Source organism: Mustela erminea, chromosome 7 (assembly GCF_009829155.1).
Source record: "Mustela erminea isolate mMusErm1 chromosome 7, mMusErm1.Pri, whole genome shotgun sequence".
Lineage (NCBI taxonomy): Eukaryota > Metazoa > Chordata > Mammalia > Carnivora > Mustelidae > Mustela > Mustela erminea.
The window spans coordinates 17,122,870-17,147,263 of record NC_045620.1 but is presented as its reverse complement, the minus strand read 5'-3'; the positions used below and the strand labels follow the sequence as shown (position 1 = coordinate 17,147,263).

General features: G+C 43.9%; 1 protein-coding gene across 13 annotated transcripts in view; it reads right to left on the bottom strand.

Moving 5' to 3' along the window:
• Window positions 1-24,394, bottom strand: part of PTPRT (protein tyrosine phosphatase receptor type T) — a 1,064,037-nt gene that overhangs the window by 383,076 nt on the left and 656,567 nt on the right. For all 13 annotated transcript variants that reach the window (XM_032350627.1, XM_032350634.1, XM_032350629.1 and 10 more), the window contains exon 9: window positions 18,151-18,260. In XM_032350627.1, coding sequence (XP_032206518.1) covers window positions 18,151-18,260 — 110 coding nt within the window. The remainder of the gene's footprint in view (window positions 1-18,150; window positions 18,261-24,394) is intronic.

Below are 24,394 nucleotides of genomic sequence, written 5' to 3'. Positions count from 1 at the left end.
CCACCAAGCATCAATGTACACAAAGGTACAGAGGCAAAGGGCGGCTTATGTTAAGATGCTGCTGGGCTGCAGAGAGGGAGGCAGGAGATGTCTAGACAGGAGATGAACAAGGTTGTGAAGGCCAAGGAGCCTGTCGGGAGCTCACACTGTGTTCCACTGGTGCAAGGCTGTCCACCCCTGCTGGCCTGGGTGTTTCCTGGGTTATGCTGATGGCTGATGGGCAGGGTGGATCTTGGGAAGATGACCAAGCACAGGAAGATCTAGCAGGTGATGGAGGCAGGAGTCTTGGAGAAGCTGAGGCCGGAGAGGAGGTAGGAGTGAAGAGGAGGCAGTCCAGGGAGATTTCAGTGCCTCTCCAATCTGGCTGCCGGAGGAGCTCCTCGGGGCTCTGATTGCACTGAAGTTTCTGGTCCCGTAGATTGAAAGGGACATGGACCTCCCTGTCTTTGCAAAACTTTAAGGTTGACAAGCTCACCTGAGTTTGAAAGCAGCTGACGTGGGCCATCAGGTCCCCTCTCTCTCCTGTCCTCCCCTTTCTCCGTCCTTCCTTTCTAGAACTGTCTGTTAAGCACTTACTATATAGCAGGAATGTATTCAGGTTAAAAAGGACCACAGAAGCTGGTAGGACTAAAGAAAACGGAAAAGGCCTTTCATCCTGTTATGTTTCTCAAACAGAAAAACATGCACATCTCTAAGCAGAAATGCACAATGTCTCACGCATGGGACTCCACAGATTCCAGTTGAAGAAGGATCGCCTTGAGCACCAAAAGCCACTGCTGAGGGTCTGGACTTGCTCCCCCCAAACTACAAGCTGATTCTCTGAAGGCACTGGTTCTCTGAAGGCACCAAGGGATGAGATGAAGCCTTCTCTAAGCAGAAGGCATCATCTCGAGGCCCAGGATACGCTTCCCTTATTACCTAAAGATTGTAATTGATTTGAAAACATGAAACTTCACAAACTGCCCTCTTTACAGGGAGCCCTGCCCATTCTGACACCGTTCTGCAGATGTTTGAAAAGATTTTGTTTTCTTTTCCCCCAAAACTGATTTGGAATGGGAAACGTTTTTCCCCTACTGAGAAATATTATGCCAACTTGCTTTCTGCAATTTTCCTTTGATACTGACATACCAGACAGTGCATATTGTGTCAGAAATTCATGTCAGAACCCTCCCAAAGCCATTGGGGCACAACATCATTCAGCTGGAAAGAGGGGAGGGTCGAGGCTTTGAATACCTCTGTTCAGCTGCAAAAATATTCAGACTGGATGGGATCTGCCAACAGAATCGTGCCTGGTGAAGCCCCCCTCTGCTGAGGGCCAGGAAGCCTCCTGCTCCTAATCTGGCCCCACCTGCTTTCTCCCACCTGCCTCCCTGGGCAGGTCCCTATCCTGACTGAGTGCCACTCCTCCAGGATTTGCAGGTTCTGGCTGGGAAGACACAATGAGGACCTGAAGATGGTTTGCAGGCCCATGCTGGTTCCAGACCTCAACCTCCCATTTTGCCCCAAGGCCACCTCTTGAACTCCCATATACCAGCCCATCCCACATAACCAACCCAGTGAGGTGGACTGCTGATGACTAGGAGCTCTGGCTCAATCCTATAATTATTTATTGAGTGCCTTAAGAGAAGGCACCATGACTGACTCCTTAAGTGAACGGTTCTTGTAATCCAGCACGGCAGGAATCCAGGTTTCCCTGACTAGTTGTGTGACCTTACGCAAGTTACATCCTCTCTCCAAGCCTCAGCAGTGAACGACCCTCACTTGGAAGGATTCAATGCTTGAGGTCAATCATGTGATGACAAGCGCTCTGAGTAGTGCTTGGCACTGATAACAGGGGTCTTCTGTAGGGTCCTAGCAGGAAACAAATGGATAATTCAAGGAAAGTTAATAAAGGAACCATTTACACTATTGCTGGGGTAAAGGAAACAAGGCACAGCGCAGTAGAAGGGGAGAATTTAGTATGGGGTAGAGGGGTAGAGGAGGGAGAAGTTTCTGGAACATGGAAGGTCACCTTGAGAGAAGTGGAGACATTCCTCTAGGGAGATGGAGAAGTGATGCCCCCTTCCTTCCTCCCCCCTCCTTCTTCTATCTGTTGCAGAGCACTCTTCTGCTGAACAAAAAGTAAGAAGACAAGGCAGCTCAGTAATGTCTGAGATTCAATCTCCTGAACGCAGGCAGAGAAGGATGGAGAAAGCAGGAGGAAGACCCACCACATCCCAGGTTCTGGGAACTCAAGAGGGAACAAAACATGTTCTTGGAAGTCTAAGACTTCTGAGCCTAGTTGCAGACAGATACAGACATAAACCATCACAGTTTAGGGCAATAAGTCCTAGAATAACATAACAAGAAGGGACCTCAAATTCAGGTGGCTCAGAGGAACAAAGTGTCCCTGGAAGGAGCCTCAAACCCTTCGGAGTGCTTCTGAAGGACACACAGCTTTTAAATGCAAGAAAGGGGGTTTGGGAAGGAGCTCCTAGAGAGAGGGAAGATAGGAACATGGAGAGCGTGGCATGGCTGTTAGGCAAAGCATAGGGATTTGGGAAGAGAGATACAAACAAAACCAGGAAAGGATGCTAGGAAGGCCAACAAGGGGTCCATCACTCCTAAAAGGACCTGCGGGTCAAGGCAAAGAGGGGTTCAGAAACTATCTTGAGAGCCACTGGGATTTTAAATAAGACAGTGACTAGTAAGATCTGTTCTTCAGCAAAATAGCTTTGGTCACTCAAGGAAGAAGGTATTGGTTGTTACCACCCAGACCCATAAGCAATGGAAGGGAAATCCGGAGATGATACAGACACGGCGCAGGGAGAGCATGGTTCTAAACTGAGGCTCCCAGCAAATGTTCCTGGCCTGACAGAAAACCTTGGCCAGAAGAGAGTTCAGTGCTCTGTGTGTCCATCTCTAATGAGCGTTGAATCTTATAATAATGCAGACCCTGACTCAGCAGATCTGGGGTGGGGCCTCAGATGGCACATTTCCAGAGTGCTCCCAGATGATGCTGATGATAGAGGACATACTTTGAGTGGTTAAGCTTCCAAGGCTACCCAAGTGCTCGTCCACAGATTAACTAATTGAGGCCACGGGAGGGCATGCCTGTGGGGTATCCAAGTAGGTCAGTGGCAGTGCCTATGCCAACCTAGTTTTGCGTCCACCAGTTCTCAGTTCCTGTGGGACCCCCAGGACCTTCTGGGAGATTGTCAGAGGGCAGGCACTTGACTTGCTACTTAAGGGCAAAGGGGAGAGGACACGAACAAAGAGTTGATGAACCAAAAGTGTTTCCGGCACGTCCTTGGACAGTGCAAATGGATCTGCCAACATGTGTGATAAGCTCTTCACACATCAGCCTGCTCTGAGGGTATCATGAAAGCGGACATAAATCTCTGCTGGGCTGCCAAAGGCCTGCTTCTCAGACAGAGTGATTGGCATAAAAGCACAAGACTCAAACATACGCTCACACTGGTGCAATCTCACATGTTTGGAGAACAAGCTGGTAATATGCATCAAGGCTTACAAAGGTGTTCATTCTAGTCAACCCTGTAATTTCGTGGGGGGAGGGGACGTCTAAGACAGAAATACATGGAAGAGAGGAGGAAGAAAACCAGCCATGACACTGAATGGCTACTGGGTAGCGACATATACCTAATTCTTAAAATCGCCCTGAATTGTAGACTTGAATATTGCTTCTCCTATGCGCATTTTAAAAAGAAGTTTAAGACTATAACTCAATCTCAAAGCAGTTAATTTGCCCGAAAGTCTTCCATCCAACAGGTAATATTCAAAAGAGAATTTGAAGCCAGGTCAAGCTGATCCAAGGCCATGCTCCTTCCACCATCGCACAACACCATCATGTGCATATTAGGTTCATTACAGTCTTATCCGAAATAGAGAAAAACAGCAGTGGAATGGATAAGTAAATTAGGGTATATATACTCAATGGGAAATTATGCAGTCATTAAAAAAGATAAGCTGTTTCTATGATGCTATAAAAGCATCATGATTGTGATAAAATGCTTAATGAAAAATTACGATAGCAAATTTTATGTAATTATAGTTAGGTAAAAGATGTACGCATATTAAAGAGAAAATACAGGGGGAAATAATTGTTGTGCTAGGGGAAGAGATTATACGTGATTTTTCTCCTCTGATACCCAAACTTCCTGTAATATTGTTAGAAGAAGTGGCTGGGGAAGGCTAAAATTACAGAATACATGTGTTGGAGAGGACTGCAAAGGGCAGACTTACCTATAAGGTCCTTAAGGGGAGTTCCAAACACGGTCTTAAAACCACCACGCATGCTCCTGTCCTCCTGTGGCTCTGTGTTTTAGTCGGAATTGTGAAGACACTCTGGAGGAACCCTTCCAGTGTTGAGTTCCACCCCTCTGGCATCTGCCTTGGAAGGAAGTCACAGCACAGGTGCCTTATCCCAAGCAGCAGTGCCATCATTAAAAAGAACTGCCTTCCAGGACAGCAGATGGTACGCTCACACAGAGGGTGGGAAAGGACAAAGACGGCATCGAAGCATCACAGATGACATTATGACAGCCCTCTAGAGTGCTTTGAGGGCGGGATCCTGAGACCATGTTAAGGTCCAAGGGAAGAGCGTGGCCTGATTGATGACTGATGTCTGCCATAGGAATGGTATTAGGGAGGAGAGGGGACATACAAATATCCCATATTCACCTCCATTTTTTAGGAAATATGCCTATGGAGACTTACATTTTAAAACTGGAAGGAAAATAAAACTATCCTTTCTAACTTTGGGTTTACAGATTTCCAACCAAACACATGCATATTGTTCTAATCTCCCCCCTCAGGTCCATTCCTCCTGAATGAAGAGGGTTATTATTTTAAAGAGGGTTATTATTTTCAGCACATTTCTATAATCAATGGAAGGCACGTGAATGTCGTTGCTTGTTACTGACAAATCTACCGAGCAGAAAAAGGAAAGTGGAGATTCAAACTTTGCTAACCAGCTGTTTAAAGAGATCCAGGTCATTTTTACCATATCCCCCCAAATTCTGTCTTATATTCTAGGGAGATCAGTCAACATTACCCCACAATAGAATAATTAGAAAGTAAAATACCGCCTCTGTACTCAGGGGATCAGAAAGTCATTAAAAGGGATAGTTAAGTAGATTACACTGAAATTGGAAAATGTTTGACATAGCGAAAACCCAAATTTTGCAATATGGTCATAATCATGCAAAAGATATAATTGCACAAAGATGAGAAAAAAATAAACCCATGTGAAATGGCTGGCGTGTGAGGGCCTGGGAATGGGGTTACTTTCCTCTCTTCATCTCCCTAACACCATGTAGTGTTGTTGCAATGTCACTAACATCAAGAATAAATTCTTTTTAAAAAATCAAGCCATCCTAAAAAAGCCAATATTTAAATATGCTCTTTTCACTTCGATTCAAGTTTGGAGTAGTTTTATCCATGCAACCAATATTTATGGAGTGCCAACTTTGTGTCAGGTACTGTTTTAGATACATGAGATGTAGGAGGAAAAAAAGATCCCTCACTTTGACAAACTGACCTCTTGAAAGTAGAGCTCATGTAGTCTAGTATCTTAGGATTTTATGTGGTCCTATCAGGTTGTATCTGTCAGTTAACTGACGTCAAGAGTTACTCCTAACCACCATCGCTATTCCTCAGTCATCAAAGTGAACCTCCCCAACCTCCATTCATTAAACAAAACAAAACAAAACACAAAACACAAAACACACTGGTTTCAGTACCTACTGTTTTCCAGATACTGCATACAGCACTGAGTTCTCAAGTAGTGACTCATATGGATGTGATTCCTGCCTTCATGACACCTTACAATATAGAAAGACACGTTTATAAATAAAGGCACAGTACTTGTGAATTGTGATACATGTTTTCAGGACAGGAAGCAGGAAGACAGTGCTAGAGAACAATGGTGAATGAGTAGAGTCCTACTTAAGTGGAGACTGTGAGGAAGGGCCTTTCTGAGGAAGGAGTAGGCACACCGATCCCTGTCATGTGAGAATGGGTTAGTCATGGGAAAGGAAGTGGAAGAGCTTTCTGTCAGCTGAGAACTCCAAATGCATAGTGCCTGAGGTAGGAGGGAACGTAGTCTTTGGAGGACAAGAGAGAATGCCAGTGACAAAGCAAGGTACAAGGTCCTTGAGCCCTAAGATGGTAGTTCTGATTTTATGTGAAATGCATTATTCTCTGTAGGTAAAATAATAAAAACTTGGGAGACCATAAAGAAAACTTAAATATAGAGAGATTATATATTGTACAGATGTCAACTACCACCCATGATGTTCTATATGTTCAATGCAATTCTGATTAAAACTACCACAGGGGTTTTCATTACATTTGTTAAATGGATTCTAAAATGAAAGAGCCAAGGGCAGGAATAATCAAGATGTTTCTGAAGGAAGATGAGGAGGAGAAGGCTCTGTCAGAGATCAAGATTAAGTGTGAGCGAATATAACCACAACTGCGTGTGGTTGTGAGAAGTGGTTGCCTCTGGAACAGAGAGCTCAGGAACAAATAAATGCATTTAAGGAATCCTGGCCTAGGTCAGATATGGCTGGGTGGATCAAGGAAAAGGAGGGATGATTTTTGAAAGGAAAAACTGGGAAACACCTGGGAAAAATATTTATCTATACAGAAAAAAAAATGAATTTGTACCCCATTTCACACCATACACAAAAATTAACTGCAGATAGAGACTCATATTCAGACAGAAAAACCCTACACCTTTAGTAGGAATATTAGGAATCGTCTTTGTCACCGTGGTTTAGTGAAGAGCTTTTGAAGGACACAGAATGTGCTAACTAAATACGCAAAGACTGATAAAATTGACCATATTATATAATTAAGGGCTTTGTTATCAAAAGATACTTTACAAGAAGCAAAAAATGGCAAGTCACATATGTAACTGACAAAATAGAACCAAAAATAAAGGACTACTACATATCAGTAATAAAACAGATAATCTAATAAGAAATGGGCAAGCAATATGAATGGGTATCCCACAGAAGAAAAAATGCAAATGAGTAACAAATATACAAAAATATACTCAAACTTTCTTAACAATCTAGGAAATACAGAGCAATACAATGAGATGCCATTTTATACCTGTTTAACTGGCCAAAATTAATAATCCTGATAATATCAAATACTGGAGAGGATTTGGAATGGTGGGGGTGCCTATTTTTTGCTGGAGTAAGTTGGTGAGACTAGTTTGGATATGAACTCAAGAGAAAACCTTATACATTTACAATAGGAGATATGCACGAAGGTGTTCATCACCAGTGTTGCCAGAGGCAACATCCTGGAAGCAATCCCAAATGCCTGTCAAAGACTAATGGATAAACACTTTGTAGTATCTTCACATAGTGGAACATAATACAGCAGTTAAGACAAATGTAGGCTGAACTCATCAATAGGGATGACTGGTAGCAACATAATATGGAGTTGAAATGTTTCAAATTATAAGTTGTATATAACCTTTTATTAAAGTTAAGAGACTAATAAAACAAAAAATATGCTTTTAAGAAATGCATACAAGTTGTAAAGCTATGTAAAAAGGAATTATATACAGGATTCAGGACAGCAGGGGGAGTCAGGAGGTTGAAATGAAAGATGCTCGTAAATAGACAGAAGATACTGTCAAAGTTCTGGTTGTCTCAGTAGCTGGTATGTTATTACAAAAATGAAATAAAGAGTGAGCACAAAAGAGGGTCATGCACAGACCAGTGAGGGAAGTGCTTCATGAAACTAGGAGTAAAAATAATTCAATTTGGGGGGGGGGCCCAAGTGGTAGGTTGGAGTAGAAAGGATCCTTTGAAGTGATCTGGGGTCCAATGCTCCCAGGTCTTAGATATAATAAAAGCCAAGGCCCAGGTAGCAAAAGGGACTCACTCAAATACATTACTTGGCCATGGCAAATTAAAAGTCAGTCTTAAACTTCCTAACTGCATAATTCACTATTTGACTTGAAATGACACGAGCATGCTAAACATATACATAAAATAAAAAGAAGACCGAGAAAGCAATGGCCGTTGTTATGACCTACATTCTGAAGGGTTCCGAAGGAGACCTGGTCTGTATGTGTGTATGTGAGCATGCCTGCACATATGTATATGCACCTGCTGTTTGTATGCATGTATATGCGCCTGCTGTATGTATACCTGCATGTATTGAATCCAACATGATGTCGGCCAAGGCTCTGTACAAGTTTTAAGAAACCATTTTTCTCTTAATCTAAAAAAGGAGTCCTTAGCTCCCAGTGAGGGGAGAAGAGCTACTGGCTATCTCCTGAGGCCAGTGAAAGGACAATCTCTGAGTCACAGATTTGAATTCCAGCCTCCAGAGATTCCAGAAGGAAGCCTCCAATATCCTGATGAGAGACGAGAGCATACAACCCCCATTCATTTGTTGTGGCTCTGACCACAACAGAAACGGAAGAGCCGGCCCGTTAAAAGCATCAAGTCCACACTACGTTGCCCAGTCCAGGTGGAATTCTAACAGGAGGAACAAGGTAAAACATGGGAGATGAAAAGAGAATGGCTTATGATGTTTAAAGAGGCACTTGGCAGCTTAGACACCGCCTCTGGGCACAGCTTATTGAAAGGACCACGTAGCCAAAGAGAGGGTTCCATCTCTAGCTGCGTGGCTGTGCGTACAACTGTTCCTCTACAAGGTCCTCTGGGTGCACAGCGCATCAAAACACAGGTTCCCTGCTACATAAGGAACATGAAGGAGAGCCAGGGCTGTGCCAGGTGCAGAACTACCTTCTCATTTCTTTCCCTCCACCCTCCGAGGACAACAGCAAATGCCGGCGATTAAAGTTTAACCTGGGGATTTTTTTTTTTTTAATTCAAAATTGTCCTTGAGAGGAATTATGGCAGAAGCACATGAGAGACAGCAGAGAGCCTACAGCAATTATAGGGAGCTTCTCCCATACCATTCCTATAGCAGGGATAGGAGGTGCCCTAGAGTTCCTCCAGTCTGGAAGAAGACAGACAGAGCCCCACATCTCTGGGGTTACCAACAGTCAACTCTCCAAAGAAACAGAGTGATTCTGAGCATGTCTTTGAGCATACACAGCCTCACACACATGCAGAGGAACACCTAAGTACATGCATGTGTACACAGCTGCCAGCGGGCAACCACATAAACTCACACACATATGGGCTCCTACACACACACGCCAAGACAAGCACGCTCACCCACACATGCCCACTGCGGGGTAACTCTCTCTGCGGCAACTTCTACTGTTTTCTTACAGCTACACCGATGATTCATGTTTATTGCGAAAGCCTTCCTGGTTGCCAGGAGAACATGATTTGCTGTTCTTCAGGTAACAAGTGCTACGCATCTGTTGATGCCCTGCTGTCACGTTACCTGGCTCCTCCCCAAACACCCAAGACGTAGTAGAAAAAAGAAACACCCTGAGGCAAATATACAGGCTTTCCTGACATTCCACAAGTGGATGACAGGCAGCTCTAATGGTCTCACTTACATAAAGGCAACTTATTCACATCAGAGCACAACTTCCTTCCCTTCCAGACTCCGAGTGCCAGAAATAATTCTTTTCAACCCATAGCCGTTTCTACTGAGACACCTGTCAACCTGCTTGTCAGCCCAGCAGGCCTGTGTAGGGCATCTACCCAGGGATGCCTGCGGTTTTCAAGGCTGTAGGAGAGCAAGAGCCTGTGGAGGTTGAGTAATGGGCTGGAGGTTAGGAAAAATGGCTCCCAAGCATCCCAGGGCCCAGACTTTTAAGATTTAGAAGAAGCCCCTGGGAAGATCTATTGAATTTTGTGTGTCCATCTATCTTTTTTTAATCTCACACATAAACAAGAGAACTAATTTCTCCTATGCAGGGGAGGGGAAATATTCATAGGGTGAGGTGTGTGCTGGGCTCCTGCTCAGAATTGCAAGATGGCGCCGGTAAGACACCACGGGGTACTGACAGACTGGTTCGGCCCTGTGTGCCTTCAGCTGCTCCACTAAATGCTTAGCGACTGTGAAGGAAAAAAAAAAAAAAAGGCCACAGAGCTTCTTGAATGTGAGCCTTAGAATAATGACTACGCAGCACCTGTGTAGGGTGCGTTGGCTATAACATCAGGTAATGTTGGATTCTGGCAGAGTCGGTGAAGACAAGGGAAGGCCAGAGTCCAGCCTGGGTTTATTTAGCTAGTATTTGGCTAGGATAACATATCAGAGTGAATTTTTTGGATTCATTTTATGCAGTATTTTTCCCCAACCCTGGATGTGCATTAGAATTTCCTGAAGAACTTAAAAAACAAAACGAATGAACAAACAAACCAAAACACATGGATAAATACTCTTTTCCCAGAGATTTGGATTAATTTGAATGCAGTGAGACCCAGGCAACCACCTTCCAACTATCCATTTATGTATCTAACTACCTATTTATGTGTATGTTTTGGGGCTCTCAAGATAGGATTCCAATCTTCACTAAACTCACTAAATTCACTAAAATTGTTAGACAAAAGTTTCACCATTATCCCTTGTTAAAACAAAGCACACATCTACACATTCACCCAAGGAGTATTTATTGAGCACACACTACATGCAAATTTCTGTTTTAGGTCCTAAATACACACTGAAAAGCAAAAACGTAAGTGGCCAGCATCGGTTCAAGACCAAAGGCTCTTGCGCCGGAGAACAAGGTAAGAACCACTGACATAGTTCAATTCTAAGGTCATCTGCGGGCAGAATTCCATCTTGCTCAGGAAGGCTGTTTTTTGTTCTATTCAGATCTTTGCCTGACTGGGTGAGGCCCACAAACACAGCGGAAGCCACCTGCTTTACTCCAAGTCCATGGGCTTAGATGCTAATCTTCTCTGAAAATACCCTCACAAAAATATCCAGAGTAATATCTGACCTCATATCTGGGCACCTCGGTTCAACCAAGTTGACACATCAAATAACCATCACGTGGCCCACGCCCTTATGAGCCTAGAGGTCCCAGAGATGACCCCAAAGCAGACAAACAACAGGAGTTCAGATTGTGAAAATGGTAAGGGAATATGGAAGCAAGTGGCTGGATGGTGTGGACGGGAGAGGGAAGGCGTCTCTTGGAGATGAGTAAGAGGAAGGAGCCAGTCGTGAGAACTCTTAACGTGACAAGTGCTACAATGCAAAGCCACGTGAGCTGCAGAGAATTCGGTGGGATTGAGAAAATCACAGAAGGCCAGGGAGGGGGACCGGTACACAGAAGACAAGGGGAAGAAGGACAAGGGATGACATTAGAGGCAGGCAGGCAGACCCCAACCATTAAGACCAAGCCAAATTAGGAGAGATAATGTGATTGGATTTACCTGTTCAGGTGTTCTGTCTGGCTGCAGAGTGTAGTGGAATCGTGTGAGTGGGGGGTTAGGGGATGGTTAGGGAGGTCCTGAAATGATCGAGGCATCGGTGAGTGGTGGAGATGGGGCCACGTGACCTAACCTCTGTCTATTTCGGCAGGAGGAGCCATCAAACTTTCTAGAGCATGAGATGTATGGCAGGTGGGGAGGAATGAATGATTCCCCCATTTCTGGCTTAAACAATTCAAAAGAAAAAAGAGCTTTTTTTTTTTCTTCCTAGTTAGAGCCTGGCTCAAGTTATACCTAATAACCGCCCGCATTATGCAAATTGTGTATCCTAATTAACGTAGATCCAGCCTGAATTATGCAAATTCTTGCTTGGGCTGTGTTAGTCACTTCCTCTTATACCAACTTCTGCTCATCAGGACCACATTCCATACCCTCCCCCCCCCCCCCCCGACCACCCCTCTGTGGACCAGAGTCATGTGTGAGTCTGGGGAAGAGCAGGACCTAAGGGGCCATTGTAGCCAAGCCAAAGGACAAGAGAAAGGTGTGCCTGGTGAGTCAGCACCTCCTGAGGGCCTCCTTCTGTGAGAGCTGGCTGGGAAGCCCAAGCGTGCAGCCAGCCTCCCTCTCTCCATCCCCACGTGCCTGCTCTAATCCCAGGCGGAAGCCCTCTGCGCCTCAGCCTTCTCATCATGTGCTCTGACGGAATGTGGATTTCTGGGGCCCCTGCTTTTTGCTTAGACCAAGCCCAGTCATCTGTATGCTGGAAAAATATTGACAACCCTCTGACCTATCGTACCTTTTCAAAGCGCTCCCACACGGGAATGCCGCCTTATTTTATGGAGGCGGAGTCTGTGTTTTATTTAACTCGGAAGGCCAGGAGCCTAGAATAGCTTGCAAGATAAATGTCAATCAACTCCAGCATAATCAAGACACCCATTCCTGCCTCATTAGGGTCCTCTCATTCCCTTTAAGCTTCTCAGATTTATACACTGTAATTAGAAACTTGGTGATTCTCAGTGCTCCACAGCAAGGCTTACTGGGAAGTTTCACGTGTCTGAATTTTAAATATTTTCACACTTCGTTAACCCAGTTGCCAGTGTAACATCTTCTGGCCCAGTTCCCTCACACTGTGTGGTTTTTATTTTTGGACAGAGACGAGAACAATTAATTGAATTGAAACACGTATTGATTACTGTTTTTCATGAGCTCCGAACAGCTTGCCTCTGAATGATTTTATTGAAGAGTTTTTAAACAACAGGCTGGATTGTTTCCTCGGTGACCCCGTTCTGGTTGCAAGTGCCCGTCTACAGTTGCAAGGGTCTGTTATGGGCGAGTTGTGTCGTTCGTGAGAGCTGAGTCGGAGTGGGAGAGGCCACGGCAACCTTCACAGGCAGGCCCCGGACAGGGGAACCCTGCTATCTCGTTCAAACCCAAGTAGGGTTCTGGAAAAGTCTAGGGAGATGGCTTGATGTCCACATCCCTGGTGAAGCCACTCAGCCCTCCGGTCCCATGTGAGCAGGGATATTACTCCGTTCATTCAGTGGCTACATGGAAGCATCCTTCCTTCAAGGCCTGCAGTGTTTTCATTAAGCAGAGCTTCCTGGGTCTAAGCACTGAACTTATAAGCTGTCTTAGGCCAGTGTTTCCCATATTTGCATGTGCACATGTGTCATTGGGAGATCTTGTTAAAATACAGACTCTGATTCTGTGGGTCTGGGCTGGAACCCGAGATTCTGCATGTCTGATGTTGATCTGCTGGTTTGTGGCGACGAGGCCTCCGACATTACCCAGCTCTGAGCACTATGTGTCACAGTGTTAGGAAACTGATCACAGAGGTGCACTCTGTATGTTGCCCTAAAGTACAAATCCCCAAAGATCTGAGGCCATGGTCTAATTCATCCTAATGCCTCCTGTCACAGTGAAGGTGAGGCTGGTTTCGGTGGGTTCTGAGGAGCACTCTGAGCTCCCACTTCAGTGCACAGGGAAAGAGGTCATAACTGCTGGAGGTATTAGACTGTTTCACAGCCCCAGAGGGGCATTAGACTTAGGGCTAGAATCCCATTCCTTAGGGAAGGGAGGTCCATGGTCTCATGGTCCATGGCTCCAGGGAGCACATCTAGATAAGAAAGTCCTGACTGAAAGAAAGGCGTCAAAGACCAGGTTAGCAGCAGGAAAGAGGCAGATGTGACAAAGTTCTCGCGTCTTCCATCTGGATACAAGATCTTTCCATAAGGAGCTGAGCCCTCCTTGCAGTATTACAGGAGATGGAAATGTCCTTGCCTCTGGCACCTTTTCCAGATGTCTCCAAGATGCCTGTGTACCCACAGCCCATTAGCCACACAAAAGCCAGGTGATCTTTTAAAGAATATAAATCGGATTCTTTCATTTCTCTACTTAAAATTCTCCTAGGGCTTTCTATGTTTCTCAGGATAAAACACAAACACTAGAATTCCTGCACAACCTGACCCTGCCCACACACTTCCCACGTGATCTCATCCTCCTCCTCCAGGGCTCCTGAAGCTACAGTCACCCTGACCTTCTTCCTGTTTGTTAAACTTGCCAAAGTCATTCCTACCCCAGGGCCTTTGCCCTAGCTGTTATTCTTCAAGTGTCATCACTGCTTTTGTGTTCAAAGACTCTGGCTACAGGCAAAGTTTCAATAGCAAAGCAACTCCAAAATGAGGTATTAACCTGTGATTTTATGGATATGACATGGATTTATTTTTCTCTTGATTCTTACTCAGCTGAGGCCTGGAATGATCTGACACCATCATATTACAAAGAGGGGATGTAAGCCCAGAGAGAGAATGAGACATAACCAAAGCCACTCAGATTTGGCAGAACTGTCTAAGGAGGGACACAGAGGTTGTGACTTAGACTCATAGGGAAGGAAATTGAATTTTTAAAATTTACTTGAACCTACTATACTGAATAATATATACAATATTTACATAGTCACAACCTTCCTTCACTACATCCACTGCCCTTTTGACTTTTCACTTTGCCAAGTCCAAGATTATATATAGGACAGTAGAGAGAATCCTAGATTGATTTCTCTTCTATTTGTGTTAGCCTATTTTTCTTTGTCACAAAATATACTGTTTGAGACCAGAAGAGGGTGATTTGTAATTTATGGGTTCCTCTCTAGAAATTACAACCAGAACCTAATTTTAAAAATCAAATTGGTTTCATCTAATTAAATTTGGAAATTGCCTCATAAACACATACTCTGTTATAAATGTCTTTAAAAGCAAGGTCTCCTGCTTGTGAGCTGGGGCAGGGATGGGTTGAACCCAGCGTGGAAGGGACTCCCTGTTTCTCTACTCAGGAGGACATAGTCTCATATCAATTGCTGAAATTTTTTTTAAAGATTTTATTTATTTATTTGACAGACAGATCACAAGTAGGCAGAGAGGAAGGCAGAGAGAGAGAGAGAGAAGCAGGCTCCCCACTGAGCAGAGAGCCTGATGCAGGGCTCGACCCCAGGACCCTGAGTTCTTGACCTGAGCCCAAGGCAGAGGCTTTAACTCACTAAGCCACCCAGATGTCCCAACTGCTGAAATTTTCTAAGCAGTGGTGTGGTCTAGAGCACTACTGAGCCAACGTTCACGCCCATCTGAACCATCCGGGAATCTCGTTCACATGGAGACTCTGATTTAGGAGGTCTGGTGGGGCCTGAGATGATATATTTCTAACCTGGTAATGCAATGCTGCCAGTCCATGGGCCACACTGAGTAAATGGTAAGGCATCCACACTTGAATTTAGGACCCACAAATTTGCCACCTCAGCTCTATGACCTTGGTCTCCACACATGACCTCTCTGACATTCGACTTCCTTATCATTATGTACTGTGAGAGCTAACGTTTACTGATGCTATTTTTTAAATGCCAAACACAGCATTAAACATACATAGATATTTATAGATCAGTGTAAGTGAGAGGCTACTGATGTGCCCCACGGTTAACAGCACACAAGGAGCAGAGCTAGGGTTCAGAAACTAGGCTGTTGGACGTCAAAAGCCAGCATTCTTACTTTCTGAGGCTCCACTAACTTGGGAAGCACATGGTCACAGCTATGTTTTTTTTAAAAAAATATTTTATTTATTTGTTTGACAGACAGAGATCACAAGTAGGCAGAGAGGCAGGCAGAAAGAGAGAGGAGGAAGCAGGCTCCCCGCTGAGCAGAGAGCCCGATGCGGGGCTGGATTCCGGGACCCTGGGATCATCACCTGAGCTGAAGGCAGAGGCTTTAACCCACTGAACCACCCAGGCGCCCTGCCATGTTTATGCTCAAAATACAATGACCTCAGCCCATGACCTCTTTGGCTCCCTTCATAACAATATCCAAGAAGCATAGCATACTCCCGAAAGGTGACCTCCAGAGCTCACAAACAAGTCACACAGCTACAGCCTTCCATCCTTGGCTCTCTGTAATCACAGCCCAAAGAGCAGCCAAAAAGCTACCTGAAGGTGTCTCGGCAGAGCTTTGTCTGGGACAACCCATCGCAGAAATGCCGGCATCCCCAGTGACTGGTCTTAGAAACTGCACAAGATTCAGGGCTCACATGCAAAAGAGAAGAAGGGTGTCCTGTGCCAATCTATGCCCACCTTGGTGTCCAGAGCTCCAGAGAGTGTGCCGCACAGTGAGAGTCAACTTTGAGGAACTACTGCTCAAACAGCGTGTGCCACTCACGGCTGGGATCACTCTCTTGCTCTCTCTCCATCCATGCCTCTCTTCTTCGCATAGACCGGCACGACCTGCTTTCCCAACCCGGCCCAGCGTACACCCCATTAGAGGAAGAAGTATGCGGCTCCCAAGGAAGAAGTCGGTCTGTGCAGGGACAGGACTCTTCCTTCCACATGACTGAGCCCAGTGGTTTCCAAGTGCAGCTAGGCACAAGGACTAGGGCCTTTTCAGGACAAAGTTGTCCTCAATTCAAGGCAGAAAAAGAGAAAATAAGGAGACTCATGAGTTATTCATAAAGCTAAATTTATGCAATTTGAAGGACTGCCTTTTATTCTTAAATTATGTCCTTTCTGTATTTTTGAAATGATGTCTTTTATGAAATGATATTAATAAAAAATGGTAAAGAACTGTATGTTGGTCCTCCAAACCTTTTGAAGTGTTACTGGCCTGTGAATTCCAGAAATCTTGAACATCTGGCATAGAGAGCCATTTATGTAATAGTACCAAGTAACTTAACTCCCAAAGTTCTGGGTCCTTTCCCTCTGCTTTACAAAGAACTGGTCGCCACACACCATGGATGTCTATTTCACTTGTATTGGTTGGGGGGGGGGTGGTCACAAAGAATGATAGGTTGCTTTGAAATGATGGGGCTTTGTCTCAGGTGAGGACCTGCTATTCCCTGGTGAGGTACTACTGAGCACATTCTGGGCAAAGTCGATAGGGCCCCTTCCCTCCTCTAGCAAGTTCCCCAGGAAGGAAGCTTCTCCCAACCATGTGGCCCAAGATGGAGCCTTAGGCAGCTCTTCTTTAGGGGAAGGCTGGATGTGGTGAGCTAAGGCATCTTCCGGAGGTGTTTTCTTTAGCACCATATATGGTGGATGGCGTTCTCCTTTCTCAGAGAGCTCTGGGGTCCTTCCGGGTCTCTCTAGAGAGCTCCTGTGCCCACCAAATTCACTTGTTTCTCCCTCACCACTGCTCTTCGACTTTCCTCCCTTACGTGGGGATGTTCTTTCCCAGTTCGCTCTCAGTGCACCTCAGTACCTCTCACTGCCTTCCCACGTGAGCCCTCGGTGTCTGCAGTGCATTTCCGCCCAGGGGTGCTCGGAACCTTGCCCACCTCAGACCCTCCAGTGGAGCCCGGAAGCAGCCATCACCACTGCCATTCTGCGGAGGAGGAAGCGGGCCTGGAGAGGGGAAGAACTGCCAGAGATCACGTGAGACTGTGGATGCTGGGCTCCATCCCTGCAGCTCTGGCTTCCACACTCTTCCCTCTGCACGTCTGCACCTCTGCACTGTCGAGCTCTCCACTCTGCACCTCTGCACTGCCGAGCTCTCCACCACAGCGCTTGCCACAGTCTCTGGGGGTCTCCAGATATGCAGGGGCAGGGCGGGGGAAGGGAGGAGAGTCAACTTTGACCCCATCTCAGTACCAGCATTCAGCCCAATCTGCCTTATTGAAGGTTTGTTGCTTGTGTCTGTTTTGCAGTGGACTTCTACACACTTTGCTCTAAGTTGGAAAGTTTTCAGGAAGCCACCTGGTGTTGGCTTGATGGGTGCCTTCCTGCCAGAGGGGGTTCTGTTCCCCCTCTGATAGGATAAGGCCCTGCTGATGCTGGGAGGGCGCTTTCTGACCCCATCACCAGAGCAGCAATAAAATACGCTGTGGCTGCAGTGATATGAGGGCTCAGGAATCACGTAGCCCCAGGGCAGAGACTGACATTGGGATTCTCCTGGAAGCCCAGAAGCTGGCAGGTGTAGGATGAGTATCAGGGGAGCACTGTGGTTTTCCAGGCAAACTGAACTATCCTACTGTTGGCCAGGCAGGGGTCTCCTTGGCTATGCCGGGACAGTCTGCCTCCCTGGGTGCCGACTCCCTTCTCAAGACATCAGTCATCACTGCAGTGTGCGGTGTGTCCAGTTTTCTTTGTCACTGGGGCTGTCAAGCAGCTCGGCTGTATGCCCTTGTGTCTCCTTCCCACTACATTGTCAGAAACCCCTGCCTGAGTTGTGTCTCTCACTCACCTTCAAGCCCTCAATGGAGTTTGCACACAGGAGGCATGCATCCCACTTCAAACTGATGCAAACTGAACATAGCCAAGCCAAGTGATACAGCAAACGGGTCTTCCTACCTCATAGAGTGTGATGACCCCATTAGTCTCGTTGGGAGGCTTCCACTGGATGTAGATCTTCTCCTCAAAGGGCCCTCCTTGGATGGATTCTAGGGGAACAGCTCCTGGAACTACAGAAGGGAAAAGTTAGGAACCTGATGTCACCTTCCACTCCATTTCCCCAGCCCCATTAACCTAGAACAGCAGTTGGCCAAGCTTTCCTATGAAGAATCAGATAATGAATACTTTGGGCTTCGTGGGCATACAGTCTTTGTCACAATTGCTCAGCTTTGTGTTTATAGCACAAAAATAACCACAGAAATCCAGAAATAAATGGGTGTGGCTGTGTTCCAATAAAACTTTATTTAAAAAAAAAACACATTAGACTGCTGTTGACCCATAGGCCAGAGTTTGCTAACCCCTCTCCTGGATCGTCAATGGTCTTTCATCTCACAGACTGAGCAAGTCTGACTTTGAATTAAACCGACCAGCACAGGGAGGACATCAGTAGGTACCAGCACTCCTGGCGGGTGGGATTCTAGAATCAGACTCTTGCCTTAAGATTAGTAACTGAGGTATGCAAAGTGAGCTTCACTACCATTTTCTTGACCTTGTCAGGTTGTCTTCAACTATAGGCAGGGGTCTCCAACTAGTCCTCAGTTTCCTAATTCCTGAATCCAACAGGATCCATGCGTCTTGAAACCTCAGTCCAATTACGAGAAGTCTGTCTCATTCCAAGAAGGCAGCTAGTTTGTCTCACTGCTGAGTCCGCATTGCCTGCACATGGTAAGAAGCTTAATAACCACTTGCTGGTTGGTCGAGTAGGTGAATAAATGACCCATGCCAGCATTGTGCCCTAATGAGCAAATCCTTTCCTAGGCTGTTTCTGTACCCAGGTCAGTTTTCCTGGCAGCATCCTCCTGCTGGATTCCAGCATCATTATGACAGTCTGGAAGATACTGAACCATAAAATAAATGATTCTCCAAACTTCCAGTTATAACCCCCTAGGGAATCATGAATACATGTAAATCGTTAGCGGATCTATTTATATTTTGGCATTATAAAAGCAGGTACTTTTACTAAGCACTTACTCTTTGATCAGAATTTTACATACATTATTTCATCTAAGCCACAAAACAGCTCTGCCCAGTATGTATTATCTCGTTTGTGCGGATAAGGGAACTGAGGCTAAGAGAATTAAATAACTTGCTCAAGGTCATCCGGCTCTTAAGTTGTAAAGAGGGAACTGCACACCTGTGTGTGAGCTTCAAAGCATATACTCTTAATCATCACGCTATGCCTCTCCTGATATAGCCTTGGCCATATGTTGCAATCAGTTCCCTATTGTTAAATTAAAATATATTTAGTTTTTCTCATTATGGACATGATACACAGAATTTTTTGAATATTAAGAATATACAGATAGGGTAAAAAAAGAAAAGAACAAATCACTCACAATCCCCATAACTGGGGATATTTTTGCAGTATTTTTATGCCTATGCATATACATATTTTGAAAAATTAAACTCCTACAGCACATAGTCTGTTGTGACCTTCTTTTATCACTGAACGAAACACAGATTTAAAAAAAAAAAACAAACAACCTTAAATGTTCTTTGGGGCCATGCATTTTAATGCCCCATTATAGTCACCATTATTATTGGGCATTAAAATTGGTCTGAATTTTTTATGATTATAAGTAACATTGCAATGAGAATTCTTATAAATAAGCATTTTCATGAAACTCTGCTGATCTCCCTAAGAGAAATTCTTGGAAATTAATTATATTGGGCCAAAGTAGATGAAACTATTTATTTTTTAAGGCTTTTGACATGTCTTGTCAGATTGCCTTCCACAGAGTTTGTACCATTCTGAGCTCCCCAAAAGAAGAACATGACTATTCCCAATCCTTGCCAACACTGACTATTTAAAAAATTAAGTGTATGTGTGTGTATCCTTTTTTTGAAAACTGGAGAGTGCAGGTTTTTTTTTTTTTCCAGTTTAATTGGCCATTTGCATTGATTCTTTTATGAACATGCTCTTTATACCCTGTTCTCATTTTCCTCTATGGTTCTTCATTTTTGTCCATCGTTGTCTTATGGGTTTGTAATTATAATCTGTTTTTAAAGATATACGATTTTTTTGCATAGATTACAAATATTTTTGTCAGTTTTTCACTTGCTTCTTGACTCTTTAAGGTATCTAGAAGCTTCTAAGTTGTCAGATCTCTAATTGCTTTCCCTTATCTATTCATCCTTGTCACAAACATCAGGACTTTGAGGTAAGCGCACAAAGTATCGGGAGAATTATAACAAGCAGAGAAAATCTAGTCTGGTAAGTCAGGATGCTCAGTGGAAGATAAAAGACAATGGATTAGTAAAAGTTTCTAGGGTGAAAGTGTGGGGGGTAGGTGTTGGAATGTGGTGAGTCACTTTGTGGGGGCAACAGTGGAAGAAGCAAGGCCATCCTGGAAAGAAAGGATGGTAATTCGTCAACAGGGTGATGATGGTACAGAAAAGCAGCAGATGGTGCAGGAGATTGGCAGCTGCTTAGCGAATGTGATTTGGTGGAGATGGATAAGGGTGAAACAGGGAAGCGCTGTGTCAAGAAAAAAACCCAGCTTGTCTGTTTTAGACACCTGGAGTGGTCAGAGTGCTGTTCATAGAAAGGGAGCCTTAGAGGAGGGCTAGTTTTGGAAAGGAAGCTGGTGGGTTTTGTGATGCGTTGTTTGAGGTGTGTGTAGAACACCTAAATGGCAACACTAAGTAGCAGGTGGACAGATCACATTGGGTGACTACTTAGAGGGGCACCAAAAAGCAGGTCCAAGGCTAAGCCAAGAGGAACTACAATCTTAACAATCAAAAGGAAACGAAGAAACTGAGAAACCGAGAAGCCATGATTCAGAGAGGAACCTCTGAACCAGGAATGAGGGCTGTCATGGAAGTCGTTGAAGGGGGATCTAGAAGGGACTGGTTCACAGTGATGGATGTGACTGGATAGTCATGGAAACTGTGAGCTTCAATTTGCCCACTGAATGTACTGTCTTCAAGGTTACCTAGTGAATTACACAAGAATAACTGAAGGGAAAGCTGGCCTCACAGCCCTCCTCCTGTGGATGGAGGAGAGAGCCAAAGGTGAGGGACTGTGCCCACACCGGTCAGCGATGTGGGCCACGAGGGGCAGGGATACAAGAAGAGCAGGGATGGACTATGGACCACATCAGTGGCCCCTATGCCCCATGGGCGGGAGAGGTTATGACGGAATGGCAGGCGATCAGGAAAAATCCAAAAGGGAAGTAAGAGGTAGAAGAGTGGAAACGAGACAGGAAATGACTGGAGTGGTTCTGTCCTGAAAGGACAGGAGTGGTGGTGGTGGAAAGAAAGCACCTTCCCTCTTGCAAGAGAAGACGAGAAAAATGTGCAGCTGCTTGGGAGAGGACAGAGCTGAGGTGTCCTTAGGGCTCCATCTTCTTGAGAAGCGAGAGTGAAACCATCTGCCAATAGTCAGGAAATTCAAGAAGCTTTAAGTGGTGCGAAGTGAGCTGGAGGGAGAAATGTAGAGGCCAGTCTTCCCAGGGGAGGCTGCGAGTGTGACGATCAAGCTGCGACCTGTTCTCCTCCATTCCGGTTTGGAGAAAATTCTCTTTCTCACCCCAGGTCGGAGAAGGGTCATCTCTATGTTCTTCTATGGGATTTATCCCCACCTTCCTTTGAAACCTAACTCATTAACCCATCTGGAACGCATTTTATACACTGCACAAAGTAGAAATCTAAGTACAGTTCTTTACAGTTTTCTTAGGACAATTAATTGACCGGTCAGAACTTTCCCCAGTGATGTAAAATGCCATTTTACTAGCATGTTCGATGATTTTATAGGCTGACATGTGTTGTGTGGCTCCTGTTCTGTTTCACTGAGCCTCAGCCTCTTCTTCTGACAGTATCTTTCTGCTGTGTACATATAACACGTTTGAATAGTTGACAGAAAAAGCTCTTTTTTTTTTTTTATTATTCTTTTGTGAAGTTTCCTGGGCTCTCACTATCCATTTGTTTTTCTAGAAGAGCTTTGGAAAAATTTTACAAAACTTCAAAAATGTTCCGGTCGAACTTTTGTTCCAGTTGTATTCTTTACTTCTCTGAGGGGCAAATGATGTCTTTTTGTAATGGGTCCTCCTATCAGTAATGCTGCCTAAATCTTCACCTATTAATGTTTCTTTTTTGTCCCTCCCTTAAAAATCTGTTTTTAAAATTTCTTACAAATTGCATTCCTAGGACTTTATTGCTTTTGTTCATATTACTTTCTACTCTATTAAAAAGCTTCTCTTGTGAAATCTGTCATAAGACAAGAATACATGGAATAAATGTATTTTATAGTTCATAAAATAATTATGAAGTGAACACACATGTACCCAGTATTCCCTCTAAGAAATAAAATATCACTGTTTCACTGAAGCACCCTGTGTATCTGATACTGCTGACTTCTCTCTCCCCCTTCCAAAAACCAAAACCAAAAACACTCAATCATGTAACTAACCTGAATTTTATGTTAATCATTCTCTTTATTTGGAGTTATAAATATATACTCAGACCTCATACTAAGACATCGTTTTGTTTCTTCTGGCTTTCTTATACATACATACATTCTTATACCTACATACTTTCTCATACATTCTTATACATACATACAATTCATTATATGATTTGCATTTGTCACTCAACATTGCTTGAGATTCATCTGTGTTGATGCATGTGTTTTATTTTATTCATTTTATGAATATAGCCTTATTTTTCATTCAGTAGATGGTGAGATGTGCTATAGATGGATGATAGGATGACTTCTCAGAAGAGCTAACGTAAAACACAGCACCTATGAATATTTTTGGACATTCAGTTGAATATTTATAGATTTCATTTAGGTGTACCTGGGAATAGGATAGGTAGACTAAAGGTATAAACGTCTTCAGCTTTACTGAATAAAGTCAAATTGTTTTCCAAAGTGGGGGTAACAATTCATACTCCTTCAATATTCTGAAAGTTCCCACTTCTCTAAATCCTTACAAACACTTAGTCTTGTCAGATTTTAAAATTCTAGACCATCTAGTGAGCATGAACTCACACTTCATTGAGGTTTTATTTGGTTTTAATAATTTCCTTTTAGCTTTATTTACTAAAGAGGTTTACTAAATAAACATCTTTGTTTATTGAATATTACTATCCTTTTCTTATTTATTTGTAGGTGTTCTTTGTATATTCTTGTTACTGATCCTTTTAATGGCTATGTGTGCTATAAAAATCTTCTCTCATTCGTGTGTTTTGATCTTTTTATGCTACCTTTGGATAAAGATCAATTATTTATTTCAATGAAGTCAAATATCAGATCTTTTCTAGAGAAGGAAAGAGAAAGACTTAGTAACTTGATTTCAGTAATCATTTCACAATGTATATGTATGTTAAATCATGCTGTTGTACATCTTAAATATATACAATTTTATTTATCAAGTATACCTTGAGAAAGCTGGGAAAAAACCCCAACAGACTCAGTAGCAGATGCTATTGGTGTCCTGCCCATACATTAGTGCTTACTGCAAAACATCTGTTACTCTACCTGAAGGCTGTGAAAGCAAACTTGGTTTCTATGCAGGGTAAGCACGAAGTCTCAGAGAGTTAATGCCCGTAAAACACCCTTTAAGAAATGAATGACAAGAAGCTAATGGATGAGTATCCTAGTTTCCTCACTGTTTGGTTGGGTTAACTACATGACATATTCTATATATACTTTTCAAACTACCTCCAATAAAAGTGACTATTATATTGTTGTTGTGGTGGTGGTAGTTTCCAGCCCAGTGAGAGCCATTATTATCATAAAATACAAAACCAAAAAGAGGAAAGCAAAATTAAAAAGTAAAGGTGAAATTTAAAAAAATGGAAAAATGCAAATTCCTCTTTTTAAAATTCTTAATCTCTGTTTCTATAATTATCTTGTCATGGAGCAGGAAGATTTCATAAGTCACTGCTGGTCTCTGGATCACACTTGGAGTGGCATGATTCTAAAACACAGTTATTGACAAGGTAATTTTCTTGATAACACACTAATATTGGCTTCCTTCCATCCATTACCACTCTTCAGTACCAGACCACTTCCTAATCCAACTACTTGCATTTGAATCATTATCCCAGGGTTAGATAAACCTAAGCAAAAATAATAAACTCCAACAAAAAAATATTATTTAAGAAATACTTTCTCTTGGGGCGCCTGGGTGGCTCAGTG